A 22,831-nucleotide genomic window follows, 5' to 3' on the forward strand; every position below is an offset into this window, starting at 1 on the left:
AGATCTTTGTTCTTACCTAATACATGCATTTGGTGCTATACATTTGCCTCTAAGCATTGCTTTTGGTACACCCCACAAATGTTGATAAAGTTGTATTTTCATTTTCATTAAGTGCAAAATATTTAAAAATTTCTCTTGAGATTTCTTCTTTGACCCATGAATTATTTAGAAGTGTGTTGTTTAGGGGTGCCTGGGTGGCTCAGTTGGCTGAGCATCCGACTTTGGCTCAGGTCATGATTTTGTGATTCTTTTTTTTTTTAAAAAAATTTTTTTTTTCAACGTTTTTTATTTATTTTTGGGACAGAGAGAGACAGAGCATGAACGGGGGAGGGGCAGAGAGAGAGGGAGACACAGAATCGGAAACAGGCTCCAGGCTCCGAGCCATCGGCCCAGAGCCTGACGCGGGGCTCGAACTCACGGACCGCGAGATCGTGACCTGGCTGAAGTCGGACGCTTAACCGACTGCACCACCCAGGCGCCCCCCTTGATTTTGTGATTCTTGAGTTCGAGCCTCACATCGGGCTCTGTGCTGACAGCTCATAGCTTGGAGCCTGCTTCAGATTCTGTCTCTCTCTCTCTCTCTCTGCCCCACCCCCATTCTCTCTCCCTCTCTCTCTCTCTCTCAAAAATAAATAAATATGTAAAAAAAATTTAAAAGAAGTGTGTTGTTTAATCTCCACAAATATTTGGGTATTTTCCAGCTATCTTTCTGGTATTGATTTCTAGTTTAATTCCATTGTGGTCTGAGAGCATACAATGTATGATTTCTGTTCTTCAAGTTGTTGTGTCTTGTGGCTCAGAATGTGGTCTCTCTTGGTGAATGTTCATGTGAACTTAAGAATGTGAACGCTACCGGCTATGGATTCTGTATCTCCTCTCTCTCTGCCCCTCCCCTGCTTGCTTTCTCTCAAAAATAAACATTAAAAAAAGAAAAGAATGTGTATGCTATTGTTGTTGGATGAACTAGTCTATATATATGTTCATTATATACAGTTTCTGGATTGCATTGTTGACTTCAACTATGTCCTTACTGATTTTCTGCCTGCCGGATCTGCCAGTTGCTGAAAGAGGCATTCCAGCTATAGTAGTAGATTCATCTGTTTCTCTTTGCAATTCTATTGGTTTTTGATGCTTCTTTGTTAGGTGCATACACATGAAGGATGGTTACGTCTTGGAGAATTGAGACTCCTTTATCATCATGTAAGTCTGTCTTTATCCCTGATTACTTGCTCTGAAATATTCGGTCTTGATATTAATGTAGCTAGTGCAACTTCCTTTTGATTAGTTAGTATGGCAAAATTTTCTCCATCCCTTTACTTTTAATCATTATGCATCTTTATTAAAATTTTTAAAGTGGATGAGCACTAAATAATGCATACTATTGTTGAATCATTATATCATACACCTGAAACTATAACACTGTCCATTAATTATACTGAAATTAAAAAAATTTGAAGGGGGTTTTTGTAAACATACAGTCGTGTCTTTTGATATACTCTCTCTCTTTTAATTGGTATATTTAGACTGTTGATGTTTAAAGTGATTATAAGCTCTTGTTTTTTGTCACTTTTTGGCTTTTTTTCCTGCCTTTTGTGGTTTTAATTAAGCATTGTATATGGATCCAGTTTCTCTCCTTAGCATATCAATTAAACTTATATTATTTTTTTAATGCTTATTTTTGAGAAAGAGAGAAAGAGAGAGTGTGAGCATGCACGCCAGAGAGTGCATAGGAGGGGTGGGGAGAGAGGGAAACAGAGGATCCAAGGCGGGCTCCGTGATGACAGCAGAGAGCCAGCCCCATGCGGACTCCAAACTCAGCAACCTCGAGATTGAGACCTGAGCCACAGTCGGATGCTTAACCGACTGAGCCACTCAGGTGCCCCCAATTAAACTTTTTTAAGAGTTTGCCCTAGAGTTTGTAGTGTACATTTATAGGTAGTACAAATACTTTATAATAAAGTAATTTCTAGTTCCTCTCTTGTCCCTTGTATCACTGCTGTCATTCATTTTATTTATACATGAGCTGTATAACGATTGAATACATTGTTGCTATTATTTTGAATTATCTGTTAGATCAATTAAAAGTAAGAAAAATTAAAAATGTTATTTTACTTTAACTTTAATGCTCTTCCTTTCTTGATGTGGTTTGAGTTTTTAATCCATATCATTTTTCTTCTCACTGAAGAATTTTTTTTTTAAGTTTATTTTTGAGAGAAATAGAGACATCCTCTCAGAGAGAGGAATGAGAGAATCCCAGGCAGGCTCCAAGCTGCCAGTGCAGAGTCTGATACAGGGCTCAAACCCATGAAGCTGTGAGATCATGACATGAGCTGAAGTCAAGAGTCAGATGCTTAACCGACGGAGCCACTCAGATGCCCCTGAAGAACTCTTCTAACATTTCTTGCAGGGCAGGTGTACTAGCAACAGATCTCAATTTTTATTTGTCTAAGTCTTTATTTTTCCTTCACTTTTGAAATGGTACTGAATTTTTTTTTTTTTTTTTGTGGGGTACAGAATTGTAGTTTTGGGTTTTTGTTTTACCTTTCAATATTTTAAATATTTCACTTCACTGTCTTCTTGCTTGCATGACTTCTGAGAAGTCAGATGGAATTCTTATCTTTGCTACTCTGTAGGTTAGGTGTTTTTTTTCCTGGGCTTCAAGATTTTTTTCTTTATCCTTGATTTTCTGCAGTGTTAATATGGTATGTCTAGGTATTGGGTTTTTGTTTTTCTTTTGTCTTTATGGCATTTATCCTGCTTGGTGTTATTTGGTGTCTGACACTAATTTTGGGAAAATTTTCAGTCATTATTGCTTCAAATTTTTCTTCTGTTAATTCCCATTACAAGTGTAGTTGTCCCATACTTATTGGATGTTCTGTTCCCTTTTTTTTAGTCATTTTTCTCTTTTTCAGGCTTGGAAGTTTCTATTGACATACCCTCAAGCTGAGAGTCTTTACTCCGTTCTGTTAGTCTACTGATAAGATAATCAAAGGCAGTCTTCATTGCTGTAACAGTATTTTTGATCTCTGTTTTAAAAAATATATGGTCTTGGGGCACCTGGGTGGCTCAGTTGGTTAAGCATCTGACTCTGGCTCAGGTCATGATCTCAACAGTTTGTGAGTTCGAGTCCCACATCAGGCTCTGTGCTCATAGCATGCAGCTTGGAGCCTGCTTCAGATTCTTTGTGTCCCTCTCTCTCTGCCCCTCCCCTGCTTGTGCTCTCTCAAAAATAAATATTTAAAAAACTTTAAAAATTAAAATATGTGGGTTTTTTTCCCATTTATTTATTTTGAGAGAGAGGGAGAGCGTGCATGCATGTGCTAGTTGGGGAGGGGAAAAATGGGGAGAGAGAATCCCAAGCAGGGATATGGGGCTGGAACTCATGAACCACGAGATCATGACCTGAGCCAAAGTCGGATATTTAAACTACTGAGCCACCCAGGTGCCTGTAACATTTTGTGGATTCCTAGAACTTCCATTTCTGTTACTCATTTGTTCTTGTATGGTGACTACTTTTTCCGTTAGAGCCCTTATCACAGTAGATATTTTAAATTTCTGGTAATTCCAACATCTGCCATTTCTGGGTCCAGTTTTGATGCTTGCTCTGTTTCTTCAAACTATTTTTTGCCTTTTAGTATGCCTTATAATTTTTTTTGGTGAAAGCAGGACACGATGTCCTGGGTAAAAAAAAAAAAACGGAGGTAAGTAGGCCTTTAGTGATAGCCTTTTCCCCTTCTCCTCCCAACCTCCCATACCTCTCAGGTGGTACAGGACGGCTGGAGGGAGCAGGAATTGGGTATTTCCCTTCCCCCAGGTTCTGGTTTCAAAACGGTTGGTTTAACACTCCCTGTTGGATGCACAGGGCGGGGAGTCCTCGTACAACTCATGGAGGTAAAGCTCACCAAATGGGGGGCATCCCCCCCTAACACAGATTCCCTCTCGTTCTTAACTCTCAGAGTTGTCCACACTGAGCCTCCAGCAGTTTGTCAATTGCAGTTTAGGTTTTCCTCCCCTGCTGCTGGTTCCCCATGGAGGTTTCTACTGGTGAATTTCTATTTTTGTAAATTGTTGATTCTTTGCATCCACTTGTCTAAGTTTTAGGGAAGTGGTTTTTGTGACCTCATTTCTCTCATGGATCTAAGAAGAGTTGTGAATTTTCAGTCTGTTCAGTTTTTTATAGATTAAGACACAGAGTGATGACTTCTAAGCTCTTTACATTTGCATTTCTGGACCAGAAGTGGGAAATCTGCCCTACCGTCTCTGTGCTTTTTACTTCTTTCCTCCCTTAATTTTTTTTAAAACTGTGGTAAAAAATGCATAACATAAGATATAGTCACCATTTACAGTTCAGTAGGGTTAAGTATGTATTTGCACATTGTTGTGCAATCAGTCTCTGGAACAGTTTTTTTTATCTTGCATGACTGAAATTCCATACCCATTAAACAGTAACTCCCATTTCCCCCTCCCCCAGCCTGTGGCAACTACCATTCTACTGTGTTTATTTGAATTTGAATATTCCTAGATACCTCATATGAGTGAAATCATCTACTATTTCTCTTCTGTGACTGGCTTGTTTCACTTAGCACAGTGTCCTCAAGGTTCATCCAGGTCTCCTTTTTAAGGCTAACATTTCACTGTAGCATATACTACATTTTGTGTCTCCATCATCCATTGATAGACAGACACTTGGTTGCAATAGTGCTGTCATGAACATAGCTGTACAAATTATCTCTTTAAGATCCTGTTTTGAATTTTTTTATAGTTAGGCCTAGAAGTGGAATTGCTGGATCATACGGTAATTCTATTTTTAATTTTTGGAGGAGCTGCCATACTGTTTAGCTTTGCCATTTTATTTTCCCACCAACAGTGCACAAGGTTCCAATTTCTCCATATTGTCACCACCACTTGTTCTTTTGATAGTGGCCATCTTGATGGGTGTGAAGTGATATCTCATTGTGATTTTGATTTGCATTTCCCTAATGATGAATGATGTTGAGTATCTTTTCATATGCTTGTAGGTCACTTGGGTATCATCTTTGGATCAATTATTCAAGTCCTTGGCCCAGTTTTTAATCATGTTGTTTGTTTTTTGTTAGGTTGTAGGAGTTCTTTATATACTCTGCTTATTGATGCCTTATCAGATATATTATTAATATCTACTCTTACCAAGGTCTAAAGTTGTAGTAATTCTATCCTCCTCCTTCAAAATACAGAGTTTTAAGAACACTTGAATTCTGATTTCCTTCTTTAGGACTTAACATGTTATTATCTACCATTTCAGGTAGTTCCACTTTGGTTTTATCCTGCCCTTCCCCTTCCCACTCCCAGTTAATTTTTGTTTATTCTTTAACTGAACCCATGCTTGTTTGGGTTGATTTCTTTGCTTACTGTTTCTTCTTGCATCTCATGCCTTTCCTAAGTGATCATTTTCTATATTCTTTTCTTTTCCTTTAAGTAGGCTCCACCCCCAGCGTGGAGCCCAACACAGGGCTGGAACTCATGACTCTGAGATCAAGAGTCAGATGCTTAACCGACTGAACCACCCAGGTGCCCCATCTATATTCTGAATTACATCCATAAATAGTTTTTTCAGTGAAAGTCTGTTAATAATAAACACTTAGGTTTTTATTTTCCTTTGTGTTCTGAAAAGTTTTCAATTGTACCTTCTTTCATAAAGATATTATGTCTTTTGTCTTTTTTTTTAAGTTTGAGTGAGAGTGGGGGGCCGGATCGTAGGGCAGGAACTTTTTGAGGAACTTTCATACTGTTTTGATAAGTTCTTTAATGTTTATTTTTGAGAGAGAGAGAGAGAGAGACAGAGTGTGAGCAGAGGAGGGGCAGAGAGAATCCAAAGTAGGCTCAAGCCTCTGAGCTGTCAGCACAGAGCCTGACACAGGGCTTGAACTCGTGAACCACAAGATCATGACCTGAGCTGAAGTCTTCAGGATGTTTGACTGAGCCACCCAGGCACCTCTCTAGTTTTTTTGTTTTGTTTTTTTAAAAAGATTTTTAAGTAATCTGTACATCCAGTATGGGACTCAAACCCACAACCCTGAGAACCAAGAGTTGCGTGCTCTGAGCCAGCCAGGTGCCCCATCATGTCTTTTGTCTTCTATTTGACACTTAAGTTTCTGTTGAGAAGCCAGTTCAGTTGTTACTTCTTCACAGAATATTCTTCCTTCTTGTTGCTTCTCTTCTCTTTGTGGTATTCTGCTGTATCCTTATCATGTGTCTAGGTGCAGATTTAACTTTTACCCTGCTTGGTTGGGACTTTGTTTCCTAAATATGAGGCTCCCTTTCATCAACTCTTGAAAAATACTTAGCTAGTAGTTCTGCCTCTCCCCCATTTTCTCTGTTCCCTCCTTTTGGGCCACCTGTTAAAACTTCATTTTTGGACCTCTGTATTTTATTCCCCCTATTAACCTTTCTTTCACAAAATTTTTAAGTTTGTGCTACCTTTTGTAATCTCCTTATATCTCTTCTCAAATACTGCATTCTTTTCATTTGCATCTAATTTGCCATTTTTCTTTCCATTTCTAAGCGATTCTGTTTGGTTAATTTAAAATCTTCTGATCTTTGTTGATACCATCTTCTTGTCTCCTGGTTTTGATTCCTTCTTTTATGACTTTAAACACTGGAATGTACTTACAGTTTCTAGTGCGTCTTACTAACGTCGGTTCTTACTGGTGTAAATACCTGTTGTTCAGTCATAGTAAAAGATTGGTCCTTCTGTGTTTTGTAATTTAGAATTGTAAACTCAGGTTCAGCAGGACTTTATCTATGGGACTCTTATGTGACCTTGGTAGAGAGTCTCTCTCTCCAGAGTATTTTTGTTTACCTCTGGTAGGTTTCCCAGGGATTTTACCAGGCTGAGACCATTTTTGGTTAGATTCTCTGCGAGGAGAAGTTGATATCAGACCCCTCAAGGCAGGGTAAATCTGAACTCTGAACTCAAGTGAAGGCAGGCCGAAGATTATAAATTCTCTAGGGATATATACCCTTTTGTTTCTCCCCTCACGGAGCCTAGGTCCTTTTATCTCCCTGGTGTCAGTGAGGTGACTTTTTTTCACTAATCTACTTCTTTCCCTGAAGCTGTTGTAGTTCTTAATAATCTTAGGATTATTTACTGCTTTGTTACCTAGAGCTCTATGCATTATCTCAGAATGATAATGGGGAGAGATGTGGTAGGGATTATTATACCCATTTTACAACTAAGTAAAACTGGAGCTGTTACTCTCCTGAGATGACTCTCCTGACATTATGTAGGTGGCAGATGGTAAAGAGATTCTTAGAGCTTGCCATGAGAAATGGGGTATTCTTCTGTGTTTTTTTGCCATGCAGCCACTGGTAGCATTCTTCATTAGGATGAAAGTAGGTATCACCTCAACATCAGTCATAAAGAAAAACCAGTGTTTTTCTGCAGGTTTATGAAAATTCATTCATTCAACAGATTTGAACACCTGCTATGTTCTAGGCACAAGAATTAATACGAGAGGTCTGTTAACAACTGGGAGCTGAAGTACAGATAATTGGATTTGCTGCCTGACATGCTTTCTGCTTTCCATCCAAGTTAGTTAGCATATAGTGCAACAATGATTTCAGGGGTAGATTCCTTAATGCCCCTTACCCATTTAGCCCATCCCCCCTCCTACAACCCCTCCAGCAACCCTCTGTTTGTTCTCTATATAAAGAGTCTCTTATGTCTTGTCCCCATCCCTGTTTTCATATTATTCTTGCTTCCCTTCCCTTGTGTTCGTCTGTTGTGTCTTAAAGTCCTCATATGAGTGAAGTCATGTGATAGTTGTCTTTCTCTAATTTTGCTTAGCATAATACCCTCTAGTTCCATCCACGTAGTTGCAAATGGCAAGATTTCATTCTTTTTGATTGCCGAGTAATATTCCATTGTGTATATCTGCTTTCCTTCTGTAGACTGATAATGGTCTCCAGCTGCCAAAGAAGGTTGTGGATGCCAAGAGAAAGGTAACCATTTCTCAGCCCCCTGAGTGGAACTGGATGCCTCTAGGAGCCCACACCGGCTAGCAGTAGACATGGCTGAATTTACAAGCTACAAGGATACTGCCTCCAGCCGCCACTTGCGGTTTAAGTTACAAAGTCTAAGTCGCCGCCTCGATGAGTTGGAGGAAGCCACAAAAAACCTCCAGAAAGCAGAGGATGAGCTCCTGGATCTCCAGGACAAGGTGATTCAGGCGGAAGGCAGCAATTCCGGCATGTTGGCGGAGATTGAAGTGTTGCGCCAGCGAGTGCTGAGAATTGAAGGCAAAGATGAGGAAATTAAGAGAGCAGAGGATCTGTGTCAGCTGATGAAGGAGAAGCTTGAAGAGGAAGAAAACCTCACCCGGGAGCTGAAATCTGAGATTGAACGGCTTCAGAAACGAATGGCTGAACTGGAGAAGCTGGAGGAAGCCTTTGGCAGGAGTAAGAACGACTGTACCCAACTCTGTCTGAGCCTGAATGAGGAGAGAAACCTGACAAAGAAGATCTCCGCTGAGCTGGAAATGCTCAGGGTCAAAGTGAAAGAACTAGAATCTTCCGAGGACCGCCTGGATAAAACTGAGCAGAGTTTAGTGTCAGAGTTAGAAAAACTGAAGTCATTAACTCTGAACTTCGTAAGTGAGAGAAAATACTTGAATGAAAAGGAGAAAGAGAATGAGAAACTGATAAAAGAGCTCACTCAAAAACTGGAGCAGAACAAAAAAATGAACCGAGATTATTCAAGGAATGCTTCTAATCTTCTGGAAAGGAATGACCTGCGGATTGAGGACGGGATCTCCTCCACACTGCCGTGCAAAGAATCAAGAAGGAAGGGTGCTCTGGACTATCTAAAGCAGGTAGAGAATGAAACAAGAAACAAATCAGAAAACGAAAAGAACCGAAATCAAGAAGACAACAAAGTTAAAGATCTCAACCAAGAGATTGAGAAACTCAAGACACAAATCAAACATTTTGAATCTTTGGAAGAAGAGCTTAAGAAAATGAGGGCCAAAAATAATGATCTTCAGGATAATTACCTAAGTGAACAAAATAAAAACAAACTCTTAGCCAGCCAGCTGGAGGAGATAAAGCTACAAATCAAGAAACAGAAAGAGTTAGAGAACGGGGAGGTAGAAGGGGAAGAGGCTTTCCTGTCCGGCAAAGGCAGGCATGAGAGGACTAAGTTAAGAGGCCATGGCAATGAGGTACCTGTGTCCAAGCACACACCGCGGGAACTGTCCCCTCAGCAGAAGCGGGAGAGGCATCGAAACAGAGATATTGCGCTCAACAATGAAAACTGTTCTCTGGGCAATAGGCAGGTTTCCTCTCCCAGTTTCACCAATAGGAGGGCAGCCAAAGCTTCCAACATCGGCGCGGGTACAGACAGTGGGACTCAGGAGACAAGGAGAACTGAAGACCGATTTGTATCTGGCTCCTCTCAGAGTGAAGGGAAGAAGTCCAGGGAGCAGCCTTCAGTGCTTAGCCGCTACCCACCTGCTGCTCAGGAGCACAGTAAAGCTTGGAAGAGTACTCCCAAACCAGGTACTGAGGGTGGGTTGAAGGGAAAAGTGGAGAAGACAACACGAACATTTAGTGATAATACCAACCATGGATCTGTTCCCAGTGACGTACTGGGTAGAGCTGACAAGGCTTCTGACACCCCTTCTGAGGCCCTCTTTGGCAAAAGGGGGCAGGTACCTGGCAATGGAAGTCAGGTAACCCAGGCTGCAGACTGTGGCAGTCCTAAGGCAATTGGAGCTCTGGCCTCATCCCGAAGATCTTCCTCAGAAGGGCTCTCCAAGGGCAAAAAGGCTGTCAGTGGCCTGGAGGCTGATACCACTTCCCCAAATTCCAAGCCTCCACTTTTATCAAAGTATCCTTATAATTCCAGAAGCCAAGAGAACATCCTTCAGGGCTTTTCAACCCCAAATAAAGAAGGTGTTGATCAACCCGTAGCAGTCGTGATGGAAGACAGCAGTCAACATGAGACCCTGAGGTGCCGGGTCATCAAGCCCAGTGGCAGAGAGAAGCCAGACTCAGATGACGACGTGGATGTGACGTCTCTTGTTACTGCCAAATTGGTAAACACCACCATCACTCCAGAGCCAGAGCTCAAACACCAACCCAACTCTAGAGAGAGAGCCAAATCCCGAGGGGGACTCAGAACCTCCCTGTTTGAGAATGATAAAGATGCTGGGACAGAAAGTGAGTCTGTGAAACCTGTCAGAGCCTCCACCAATGCCACGGAATTCCCAGACGCCAATGGTGCTGGGGTAAAAAGCCAGCGGCCCTTTAGCCCCAGAGAGGCGTTGCGGTCTAGAGCCATCATCAAACCTGTCATCATTGATAAGGATGTGAAAAAAATCATGGGAGGATCTGGAACTGAGGCCACAATGGAGAAGCAGAAATCCACCTCCAAACCAGGGCCAAACAAGGTGACAAGCAGCATAACTATCTACCCCTCTGACAGTGGCAGCCCCAGAGCTGCCCCAGGTGAGGCCCCGAGGGAAAGGCACACATCCACCAGCAACATCCAGGTTGGGCCAGCAGAGCTCACATCAGTCAGCAACCACGTCAGCTCCCCCTTTGAGCTCTCCATTCACAAACATGACATTGCTCTGCAGTTCACAGAAGCTGAAAGAATGGGAGATGGGCCCCTGAAGAACAAGCCAGAAACAGTGGTCTCTCGGAGCAGCATTATAATCAAGCCATCAGATCCTGTGGAGAGGAACAGCCATGCCCCCCCAGCGGAGACAATCAGGTGGAAAAGCCATAGTGCCCCTTCAGAAGTGGGCTCTTCAGATGCCAGACACGTTACTGTGCGGAACGCCTGGAAGAGTAGGCGAGACTTGAACTCCTTAGAAGACCCCCCAACTCGAATAGGTAGAAACATGGAAGCCACCAACGCCTACACCCAGAGGGCCTCCACAGACTGTTCAGACCTTGGACAGCCCAAGTTGTACCTTTGTGAGCAGGGTGCTCAAAGGGCAGGAAATTCAGGGGATGCCCCTGAGCTCACCTCCAGAAGGACCCAGAGTAGCCTCACCGTGTCTGAGGTGCTGACTCGTCGGAATCGGGTGGGAGACACTGCCTCGGCTGCAGCCTGGAACCACTCGGCAGGCGCGGTGAGCCCCACTGCTGCCCCCCCCCCCCCCCTTTACTCTTTTACCTTCCTCTTTGCTCCCTCTGCTCTGGCCTGTGTGTCTCAGGATTATGCGGCTGAGAAATCCTGGGAGAGCTAGCTGGATTGCTCAGAGAACTGAAAATAAGGTAGGTTTGGCCTTGAAGACGAGTTTAGTACCTTGAAGGAGGTGTTTGCCAGAGAGCAGCAGGAGTTTCCCAAACTCCCTTTTCCAGTTTGTCTCTTCTATATATGAAGGTCACACAAAAAAGAGAGATCTAGCCTCCATTCTCTTGGTTTGCCAGCACAGCGAAAAAAAAAAACCTCCCCCTAAAACCCTATAGAGCAGCACCTAGAAGCCCAAGAACCAGCTGCGGCCACTGGGAAGCCCTATGCCAGGGTACCCGGTGACCCTTCTGTATAGCACACGTAGGACGGGGGTGGGGGGGCAGGGAGAGGGTTTTCACAGCCAAGTTTTGCCAGCTGCTGGCCTATGGGGGAGGAGAGTGAGGCTTCCACTGGGCCTACTTTATATACTTTGTGTCCACGTGTCACTTTATTTTGTCTAAGCCATTTTGTCATCAGTCTGAGGGCAGAACTAGTTCAGTACGGCTCATTACAGGATAGATAAATCCAGAACCACCTCCGCCTCTGAGGGTCAGAGTGTCAGAACAGCACCTAAAGGGGAAGCCCCTAGGAGTGTCTTTTTAGATGTGGAGCCTCTGAGGAGAAAGACGTTTTGGAAGTGGTTTCCTTCTTTTTATTTATTTATTTATTTATTTATTTATTTATTTATTTATTATTTAAAAAAAAAATTTTTTTTTTCAACGTTTTTAATTTATTTTTGGGACAGAGAGAGACAGAGCATGAGCGGGGGAGGGGCAGAGAGAGAGGGAGACACAGAATCGGAAACAGGCTCCAGGCTCCGAGCCATCGGCCCAGAGCCCGACGCGGGGCTCGAACTCACGGACCGCGAGATCGTGACCTGGCTGAAGTCGGCCGCTTAACCGACTGCGCCACCCAGGCGCCCCAGGAAGTGGTTTCCTTCTTTTTAAAAGGCAGGTGTATTCACTTGAAATGTCCTGTGAGTCCATATAGGGTACTCATCATCTGACAGAGCATGTTCCCACTGCCACAGTTTCTCCAAGAGCCCTGTGGGCAGGTATTATCTCCACTTTTTAGATTTACACTGATGGTCAGAGACACAAAGTGTCGTACCCAAGGCCACCCAAATGAATTATTGGATGAGAGCTAGGATTTGAATCCAAGATTCCGGGTTTTTTTTGTTTTTTGTTTTTAAATGTGTATTTTTGAGAGAGAGAACACGGGCAAAGAGAGAGGAAGACACAGAATCGCAAGCAGGCTCCATGCTGTCAGTGCAGAGCCTGATGATGTGCAACTTGAACTCACAAACTGAGATCATGACCTGAGCCGAAATCGAGAGACAGAAGTTTAACCTGCTGAGCCACCCCGGTGCCCGCAAGATTCCCGTTTCTGAATCCGGTACTCTTTCTACCCCGCCAACGTTTCTCATACTTCTGTTTTGATCTGCGTTCTCTCTGAAGGACCAACACTGAAAAGGCAGAACTCTGGTAGGAGAGTGGAGAGAGAGAGAGAGGGGGGTGTTTAGTCCCTTGAAGCTCTGGCTGACAGACAGGATAAGGCATAGGTGTAGGACCCAAAAGGGAAGGCACCTGGGCTTTTTGGTAGTTTATAAGTGGAAAGTAGGAAAAGCGTGGTCCAGTGTCCTTTTCGGCAGTACATACTCCCTTGTTCCGCAGCAGGGAAATGCAGCCTGCACGTGCAAAACTCAAGGATCTCTGGGCCTCCTTCCAGGACCACGTGGTGCAGGCCCCGTCCTCCACACGCCCTTGCTCAGTTGTGAGCCGCCAGTCTACCCTCTGAGCCCCAGCAGCTTGGGAGTTTGTAGTCTTCCGGTTTCCTTAGGCCAAAGCAAATCTCTGCAGTTAAGCTGTTGTCTGTCTGCACTGTACCTCCCTCTGCCAGGCTGAAGAAGACCACTGGGAGAGGGAGGGAGTATGTCTTGTTACTCGCTACTGTCCTTCGCAGCTCACTTTTTGTCATTTTTGGCACAGGAGGAAGGTGACGACTGCACACTCGGTGTCCACAGACGACTGCACAACTCCCTGGAGCGGTCTGAACTGCCTGCGAAGCAGGGGCTGCCAGAGCCCGGGCGAGCCCGGGCTGAGGAACGGTTACGGCCAGCCAGGCCCTGTGCCGAGGACAACTGAACCAGCTGGGTGAGGTCTGCTGTCTCCTCTGCTCCTGCTTCTCCGCTCTCCTGCCTTCCTGCCCTATGAAGGATGCAAGGCCAGTTAACCAGGCTAGACGCCAGGCCTTGGCTGGGAGACTGTGGCAAACCAGGCTGTGGCTTGGGTCATTTTGCCAGTTGGCCAGAGGGGATCAGAAACTACAAGCTGGACATAGTCACCCAAGCCCAGCCTTCCCTGATGCATGAGTTCTCTCTCCTTGCCCCTGTCCCCAGATCGGATGGGCCACTCTGGCCCCCAAATGGGGAAAGATCTAGAAACCCCTTGTATCCTCACCATACCACAACAGCTGAAAGCTCTCCTCTGCTTCTCAGTGGGTCAGAGGGCAGCCCCTTCAGTGTGGTTCATTTCTTCGTCTCACCGCATCCAGTTCACTCCTTGTTTGCCCTGGGGGCCTAAGTACCCCCTAAGACTTAGCAGCCATCACCTCCATCTAGGGGGCTTCTACTCCTTTCCCCTTTGGAGTTCCTCAGACTTGTACAGCAGAAGAGGTCTGTGCTGCCTCTAAGGGATTACGGGACCAACCTTTAGGCTGAAGCTTCTCGGACATCGCCCCCTGGCTGACAATTGTTTCCTGGGGGCAGAGCACACGGGTACCCACCTATTGGAATGGCATCATCCCTCCCCTCCCCTCCCCTGGCTCTATGCTCACCTTCCGAAGGCACCTGGAAGTGCACAAGCCTCACGCATCTCCTTTTCTGGGCACCCGTAATGCTGCTGGCACTGCCTGCTCCTCTCCCGTGGCTGGAGACTTCAGGCTGACTCCGTCGTTTCCATCTTTGGAATACTTCCGGACTAAACTGGGCCTGACCCAGCATACTCTGCCTTCTAGGAAGTGCCCAGCAAGGGGGAAAGTGGGCTGGAAGAAACATTTCCCCAGTCACTCCACAAAGCAATAGTTCCATGAAAGGCATGGACTTTCTTCCTCTTCCTTCATTCCCCCATGGAGGAGGAGGAATCGCACTTTACCGAACTGATGCATTCCTACAGAAGTGGGCCCATGGTTTCTGCAAACTGTCGTGATGACTTCACTGGAGGAAAAGTACTACGTGCCCACTGAGGGCCCCAGGTTAATATAATACAAAATGCAGCAAACCTTTCAGGAAGCCACATAAAGTTGAATAGTTTCCTTACGTCACATGGGGAAGTTGAAAAGAACCGTATATTCTTGGCACTGCTTTTTGTGTAACTTTCTCAGTTCAGAGAAGGGCTCCCTTTTCAAAGGCTACTTTTAATGGCACAGACACTGTTCCTTCATAGTGAAAGAGAGCATTACTAGGAGTCAGGAAAGCTGAATTTGCTTCATGGCTTTGTACTTTCTTGCTGTGTGACTTTGGGCAAGTCACTGTCCTCGTGGGGCCTCAGTTTCCTTATCTATAAAATGAATTCTGTGTAATGGTCTCTAAGGGTCCTAAATCTGGCATTCTGAGGTTGTTCTGTTTACACTGTCCTATGGGGGGGGGGGTGATTCTGCTTTTGGAAGGTAGCATCCGGATGGTTTTGGGGAATGGGTCCTCCCCGGCCTTGTTTTCCTGGGCCTTATTCTTTCCATGTTCTAATGTCAGGAGGATGAGCTCAGAGAAGCTCCCTCATTTTTCTAGTTTGTAAGATGAAGGGATGAGATCAGATGGCTTCTGCAGCCCTTTTGGCACCAGCCTTGCCCACTTGCCACACAGCATCCCCTGGCTTTTGTGACACAAGTTGGCTGTCTCCCGTTGCTGTGCTTCATGGGCCATATTCCCTGCCTGCACTTGGTGTGGGAACCAGTGTTCATCTCGCCCGTGTCCGCCTTCAGACTTGGCCATCCTGGAGGCGGCTTGGGGCATGCTGATGAGCTTCCTTTCGGGGTCAGGAATGTTTTTGCGCTTACTTCCATTTTCTGGAGGTCTGCCAGTCTAAGGGCATTGCTGTGTAGCTCACCTTTCCTCTATATAGTGCTGACTCAGCTGCTCAGTTTTAAGATGCTGTTTTCAAAATCTCTTCCTGCTGCTTCTCCTGGGTCCCTGGCCAGAAACTAGGAAACAGACCTCTGCGGTGGTCAACTGAGGTTATAGGAAACCAAGTCTGTGGCTCTTCTCTGCTGGTGGAAGCAAAAGGGTGCCAAGCCATGCCTACAAAGATTTCGCCGCTAATTCTCTTCTTTGGGCATTGGAGCCCTGGATTCTGGTGCTGTAGCTCCTGGTGCCAAAGTCTGGATCTTTCCACACTGCAGCAGCACCAACATCTGCCACTACCCAAATGCTCTGGAAGAGGGACAGCTATGGTGCCCTCTTGCTGGGGGCTGCTATCTTAAAATCTGAGTGCAATAGGGTTTGATTGTAACAATTATTTCAGGATAAATATTGTTTCCTTAATCTGCGTACTTTCTAGAACCATTGTAAAATAGATTTTATTTTTAAGTGTCCTCAGCATTGCAGAAGATCCCATTTGTAATAGCAGATGAAGGCTGGAGGCTCAGCTCCTCTGGGTTTCGAATGGCTGGCAAGGCTGGCTCTCAAATTCCAAAGTTGGAAGGCACCTTTCTGAAAAGCAACCTCTGTGTGACCATCTGGACCCAGGCCTCACCACCAGGGGTCCTGGAGGAAATTTCCATATAAAGGGGAGACCTGGTAATTAAGTAGCTGGTCCAGTCAAGCCAAATATTCCCACTGTCCCAGCCAAGAAACCCACTTACATGACAAGCCTCTTCTGCAGCGTAGCTCCAACTCTAGATTTTACTGGCAGGTGTATTTGTTGTGGGAGGGTTCCCAGTGAGCCCAGGGAACCTGGCACTCCAGAGCTGCTTGGTTGGAGGAAGCAGAGCTGGCTGAATGCCAGAGGCTGGTCTCTCTTCCACCTGCTGCTGCGTCTCACTACTCTGGTACTAAAAGCAACCAGAGAAAGCTGCAGGGATGGTGGGCAAAGGGGATTTGCAGTGGGGCCAAGGACTCCAACCTCTGCCCCAGGCAAGCCTGCACATAAATCATTCCCCTCTCATGGGGTGTGGGAGGGTCTATGTTGATCTTGGACCTGTCATCCTGGGGCAGTTTTAGTGCTTTATATTTAGTGGGTTAGTGCCAGGTGCTACCATTTTCCAGTAAAGGAACCGGGACCCAGAGGCTGGGTCCCTAGCTGCCTCTGTCGATGTGGGGTTTGTTGTCACTCTGACGAGATTGCTTTGGAAGAGCTGCTTTTAGGGATTATCTTTTGTCTACCCTGGGTGGGCCACAGGGTGTTCTCCTCAAAGCCTCACAACCAAGACCATAGGAAAGGGGCCCTATTTTCCTGCTGCTTCACAGCTCAGAACATGTACTGAATGGAATGTATTTTTAAGAGAATAAAGTCTATTTTTTTGTATTTTAAAGATTGGGAGGGCTAGGGAAGTATAGCCCTCAAAAAAAACCTGTTAATGCATTAAAGGCCCCTTTGCGAGGGGGCATCAGTATCTGTCAGTCCACATCTACTTGTTCAGGCAGGTGCTCTGGTCTCACCCCTGCCCCTTGGAGTCTAGGTGCAGCAGCTTCTACATTCCTGCTCCAAGCCTGGGACCAAGGAGGCCGGACCCTGTTGCTGGAAACCAGGGCGAAGCCATGAGCAGTGACTCAGGGCTCCTTGGGTGCATGTGTATAGTGGAAGCTGCCTGTCTGCATGTATCCTCTGGCTCTAATGCTGTCTGTTGGCTCTGCAGCACAATATGTAACCAATAAAGCTCCCTAGTTTCCATGTGGTCTGTGTGAGTCAGTGATGCCATTTTTGTTGATGTCCTGAGTACAACTGTTGTCCGTGCACTGGTATAGCTAGTATATTTCATTGTATTTTATTTACTTAAAATACTCAGCCAACTAATTAATGATGCTGTAAAGACCTGAGGCTTGGAAAATGACACGTTTACCACCCACGTAACTGAACTGGACTTAGAATTGTAGCAGCTATTTCACTGCTACATTTTAGTTTTAGGCTTGTCTGTTGTCACACACAAAACGATGATGAGTCTCAAGCTACCTATGCCATGTATTTAAAAAAACACACGTTTTAAAGCACCTAACTCTGGATCAGATAACTGTGACCCCCCCCCCCCCCCCCCGAGGTAACAATATTAATGGCAGAGCTGGGATTCAAATATAGGTCCAAAGTCCATATGCTTTCCACTGCATGCTGTTCTCACCTTTATACCACTTGCCCTGATCCTGTTGCACAGATGTTCTCCACTGCTGTTACTCGTTCCAAGACTAGGGGAAAAGCCCTCTCCGTCTTCTCTTCAGACCACCAATGTAATGTCACCTAAATCTTACTAAGAATAAAACCTCATTTAGACTAATTACAGGGAAGAATTGTAACATTAGTAAAAGCCAATTTCCAGAAACAGATCACGTACATGCATTTAGTTACACTGTTAGGAAAGCTTGAGAAGGAACAGTTACTGTAATACCTTTCTTATAAAAATGTTTTACTACCTTATATGAAATCGTAAGTATCCTTGTAAGAGGGGAGGCACGAAGATAGGACTAGAGAACAAGAGAAGCAGAGATTGGAGTAATGTGCTCTGACAATCAACTGCGAATCAACTGAGCTAAAGCCAACCCTCAAGTAGTGTGCTTTGACAATGGATGAAGAAGGCCACCCAAGTCAAGGAATGTAGAAGGAACACACTAGAAGCTAAAAAAGCAAGGAAATGGAACCTTCCCTCCAAAGCCTGCTGTGGTAATCTGTTAACAGCAGCAGTAGGAAACTAACACACCAGCTAAGTAAGTCATCTAAACCCTTGATCTTCTTAATGTAACACTTCCTAAACTTTTATAGCAGTACTTTGGACAAAAGTGGAAAGTTAGCACATACCCATGGAGGGAACCTGGGGAGTAAAGCCAGATGGTCTGCTAGAGACACACCCAAACTCTGCCTCGTTTCGTCTTAATGATTCAAAATTTCCTAATATCCATATGCTTGACCTGTAGCTTCACAGTCTTAGCATACAGTCACCCTATAATCCCAATAAGGAACTCTCTAGTTCCACAGATCAGGGAGCCCACTGCTTCTGTGGGGCTTCCCTCAACCCTGTCTTGAGACCTGACCCAACCATTTTTTTCCTTTATATAAATATCCTCCTATCTAAACATGGATAAAACTGCCGTTTCCAAAGGCACAGTACTCCTGTCTTGTATTAACTCCAAGGGGAAACAACAACAAAAGAAGATAGGAAGAATTTTATATGAAGTTTTATTTTTAAAATATAAAAAACCACCACACACCAAGAGACTAAGATGTCCCCTCCCCACACTTGGTTACCTCAGTCTTTAGGAAGAACACCAACTTCCACACTAACGGACAACTGCCTCTCTAGCTCTAAGTCACTCAAAGGAGGCAACCTCCTTGGCCACCTGGCATCGTGAGTTCCAGCAGCTGACTGGGAGCCCAGATGCCAGAGTGAGTTTCTCAGTGGGATCCGGTACTGCTACAAGAGCTCTGTCTACACAGCAAAAGACCCGCACATTGGCTGCTTCCTTCCGAACCCATCAGTCTCACATGCTTGGGGACTGCTGTGCAGGAACGCCTGGTGTGGCCTGGCGAGGCAGGGTGTACATGGCCCCCAGGAACTGGTCTGCAATCCTTCCGGCTTCTCGCAGCCCACTCAGCAGAGCACCATGGACAGTGGCTGGGTAGTTACGGATTGTATGTTCTCCAGCAAAGAAGAGTCGTGGAATTGGCTATTTCAGGAAAGAAAAAAAAAATTGAGAGAAAAACCAGTAGGTTGCAAACAGCATTTCTGCTGTACTTAAACGGCCAAATTCCTGTTGGTCTGCCAATCACAGACCATCATCCTGCCAAAAAGGGTCTCCCTTGACAGTAGGCATCCTAAAATTGATAAAAGTAGAAATATGACAAAATTCAGCCCAGCCTTAGTCCTAGGGTAATGCATAACTGCATCTGTTCTTACGGATTATTTAATGCTGGGGGATATCCGGTTCTAGAGCTTCCGTTGCCTCATACGGTACCTACTGGGGCAGAGGGGTTCCTGACTGCTCTGTACCACATAGAGTCCAGCATTTGTTCTAATTCAGGAACACCTTTGGCTCTCAGCTCCAGAGCAGGTTCACAGGGTCCTGAGGAATGCTTACTACTCTCTGGAGCAGGGTTTGGCATCATCTAGATAAGAACCCCTCAGGGGCATGTACTGGAGACACCTAGTAACTGATACCTGCAATAATCCTATGAGCCATTACAAAATGGGGTGCAATTAAAAATGTTTTTCGTCCTAACTTTTAGGGACAAACTTTTGAATAAGGAAAAAGTAACTGGCTTATACTGTGGGCTCTTCCATTGGGAACGTGGACTGCCTATATTTACGGAGCCACAATGTGAGAAATCAGACACAAATTCCTCTGCTCTTAGTATTTGAAAGGCTCCAAGGACAGAATGACTAAAATCTAAAAAAAAAAAAAACAAAACAAAAAACAAACCCACAAATCCGTGGCATCAATTTTAACCGGGATACTGGCTTTTTCCCAAATAAGCCTTGGTGGTTTGCCAATTTCTCACCTGTGGGGCACCTGGAATTGAAGGGCCAGGAGTGATTGGCTGAGCCATTAAATCATAGTCATTTCCAGATGATCCTGCAGCTACATATGAATAGGAGCCCCGTGCCCAGGGATCAGCACGCCAGCGGGATACCACAGTCTCCTTGGGCTAAAGGAAAAAGCATGAGCAGTAGTTATTATATGACAAAGGACAAACCAATCATCTCTGAAAAGTGGAAAAGCTGGGGTGGGTGGGGATGTAACTGAGTGGTAAAGAGGCAGGAGACATGGGCTAGCCAGGTGATGAATGCTGCTGCTATACGACACACAACGCAAATGGCTTCTAAGCTTCCCCGTTGCCTTGCCTATGACATCTACCCACGGCTTGACTTATTCTCATTAATTCACATGAAGCATTAATAAGCATTCTCTCAAAGGAATCCTAAGGATCTAAAAAGTGTTTCAATGGACCTAAAGAATAGAAAAAAGTACCAAGAGATTTTTTTTTTTTTTAATGTTTATTTACTTTTAGGAGAGAGCACGAGCGGGAGAGGGCAGAGAGAGAGAGACACAGAATCTGAAGCAGGCTCCAGGCTCTGAGCTGTCAGCACAGAGCCCAACGCGGGGCTCAAACTCACGAACCGTGAGATCATGACCCGAGCCGAACTCGGACGCTTAACTGACTGAGCCACCCAGGCAGCCCCCAAGGGACTCTGACTACTTTGTCTAAAAGGTAGCAGTGGTGTGACTCCACACATAGATACAGTGGATGAGACAAGCAGGGATGTGCAGCAAACAGCCACCTCAATTCCCTAGTCCATGTACGGGGCGGGGGGGGGGGGGGGGGGGGGGGGGGAGGGGTGGCGCTCTTCTGAACCCTACACTTACATTATGGACTCCAAACATCAGCATTCATGTAAACCCAGCACCCACTTCTCCATTCTGACTGAAACTGTCCTGACCAACGTAAAGAGACTATGTCAAACCCTGCTTTAGTGTGAACTCTTGATCCCCACTTGCTCCTACCCACTTACTTACCTGGGGCACCGCGCTACTACCAAAAATCCCTTTGAGGATCGCCAGGCATCGGCCGACAATCACATCATCACTTATATTTTCCATGATGCCGGCAGCTTCTCCCGCCACCAGTGCCAATAGTATCGGAGCTAGAAAAACAGGAAGGAGAATTCCAGGGTTTTCTTAGACTTTTCTCAAGAACTGCTTTGTCAGGGCCCACATCATTCTAAGCACCCTGAAATCTGATGACCAATGGACAGACATGCAACACTTGGCTGGAGACAAGCAATGTTTCTGAAACAGGAACTTAAAATCCATCCCTAGAAGTGAGCTGGCAAACTATAGAGGTGAGTGAAGTGTGACTCATGCAGTTAACCACTTGTAACTGTCTAATACAGAAGTCTTGAAGACAGAACTTCAGACCTTGCTAAGAAAACCAAGTATTCCTATATTTAGGCACAGAATCCTTAGCCCTGACCGCCTTGGCTCCACAGCAAGAGCTACATCCCTTTACCTATTCCAGGCCCATCACCACTTCTACCCACCCACATGTGGTGAGTATTGACGCAACAGGCTTCTGTGATAGGCACAGGACTAGATTACTGGGATATAAAAGATATAAACTAAATGTTATGCTCCATAGATCAGCAGAAATGATCACACCTATAATTATGCACTGATAAAAGCAATGACGAAAAAGGATACAGAAAGAATAATATAGGGGTTTAATTTTTTTAAGTTTATCTATTTTGAGAGAGAGAGAGAGAGAGAATGAGTGCAGGAGGGGCAGAGAGACGAGGAGAGAGAGAGAATCCCCAATGTGGGGCTCGAACTCACAAAACCAAGAGATCATGACCTGAGCCGAAACCAAGAGTCAGACGCTTAACCGACTGAGCCACCCAGGCATCCCTACAGGGATTTATTTTAGATTTGAGGCAGTGGAGGTACGTGTCCCGAAGGGACTCAAACAGTGGCATTTAGGTCAAGACCTGAAAGGCTGGGCAGAGTATGCCATGTTGGGAACAAAGAGAAGAAAAATAAAAGCTGCCCAGGCCCAGACCAAAGTAAATACAGAGGCCCTGAAGTAGAAGACATAAAATAGATAATATTTTACATATATGTATACACACACATACATAAAATATTTTAAGCACCATAGAGAAGAGCAATCCAATTACAGGAGAACTTAAAACAGAAGGTAGGAATTTGCTACAAAATCCTAAAGGAAGTGATCAAAGATGCAGGGGCCAGTCAGATACAAAAGTCTTGGGAATGAGGAATAAATACAATTTTGCCTTCTGGGAAGCTTCCCTGGTTCTGTGCCTCCTGGCTGGGTTGATTCTTTATGTTTTCTTTACAGTGCCCTGGGCTTTCACTGTGACCCTCTACTTCTAAGCCCTGTTCCTAGACTGTTCACCTCTTTACTGTATTTCCCACTAGGTTCTGAACTCCTTGAAGGCAGCCTTTTTCCAAAACCCCCCATATCCCCAGTACCTATGCAGGATTTTTAGAAATTGCTGGTTGGTTGAGTTAATGGAAAATCAAGACATACGTATTTGAGAAAAACCAGAATATTCCTAATTCTTTACTTCCATAAGGATACAAAGAAGATTAAAACCAGGAAGGAGTTACCTTTATAAAGGTTCCAGAAGAGGAAGAGTTCACCTCTGCTGGCAGTTGTACTGCCAACATGCCCGAACAAATTGACACTTGGATCCCAGAACACACGGTCAAAACACAACACCACCTATCGTAAAAAAGGAGCACATGAACTGACGACACAACTCCAAGAACATGGCTTTAAGCAGAGCTAAGCCTCAACAGGAAATACTTCTTCCTCAGACCTTATTAAAGTTTCTTTTAACCCACTCTCAATATAAGCCTAGAAATCCCTATTATCAACATATTACTTGGGACAA

The 22,831-nt window shown here is 44.9% G+C and overlaps 2 protein-coding genes across 13 annotated transcripts in view; one reads left to right on the forward strand and one right to left on the reverse strand.

The window, feature by feature from the left end:
* The window catches only part of LUZP1 (leucine zipper protein 1), a 104,262-nt gene extending 87,152 nt beyond the window's left edge, over positions 1–17,110 (forward strand). For 9 of the 11 annotated variants that reach the window (XM_058718688.1, XM_058718684.1, XM_058718691.1 and 6 more), the window contains 2 exons: positions 7,930–11,117; positions 13,210–17,110. In XM_058718688.1, coding sequence (XP_058574671.1) covers positions 8,049–11,117; positions 13,210–13,365 — 3,225 coding nt within the window. In that variant the 5' untranslated portion in view covers positions 7,930–8,048 and the 3' untranslated portion in view covers positions 13,366–17,110. Of the gene's footprint in view, positions 1–1,143; positions 1,201–7,929; positions 11,118–13,209 lie in introns of all 11 variants that reach the window. The other 2 variants (XM_058718683.1, XM_058718689.1) reach the window with 1 other exon arrangement.
* A 1,470-nt stretch (positions 17,111–18,580) lies between these two features.
* Positions 18,581–22,831, reverse strand: part of KDM1A (lysine demethylase 1A) — a 62,427-nt gene continuing 58,176 nt past the window's right edge. For both annotated transcript variants that reach the window (XM_058718692.1, XM_058718693.1), the window contains 4 exons: positions 22,545–22,659; positions 20,934–21,061; positions 19,918–20,064; positions 18,581–19,085 (listed from right to left, as the gene is read on the reverse strand). In XM_058718692.1, the coding sequence (XP_058574675.1) occupies positions 18,900–19,085; positions 19,918–20,064; positions 20,934–21,061; positions 22,545–22,659 (576 nt within the window). In that variant the 3' untranslated portion in view covers positions 18,581–18,899. The remainder of the gene's footprint in view (positions 19,086–19,917; positions 20,065–20,933; positions 21,062–22,544; positions 22,660–22,831) is intronic.

The sequence above is a fragment of the Neofelis nebulosa genome, chromosome 2 (genome assembly GCF_028018385.1).
Source record: "Neofelis nebulosa isolate mNeoNeb1 chromosome 2, mNeoNeb1.pri, whole genome shotgun sequence".
Classification (NCBI taxonomy): Eukaryota; Metazoa; Chordata; class Mammalia; order Carnivora; family Felidae; genus Neofelis; species Neofelis nebulosa.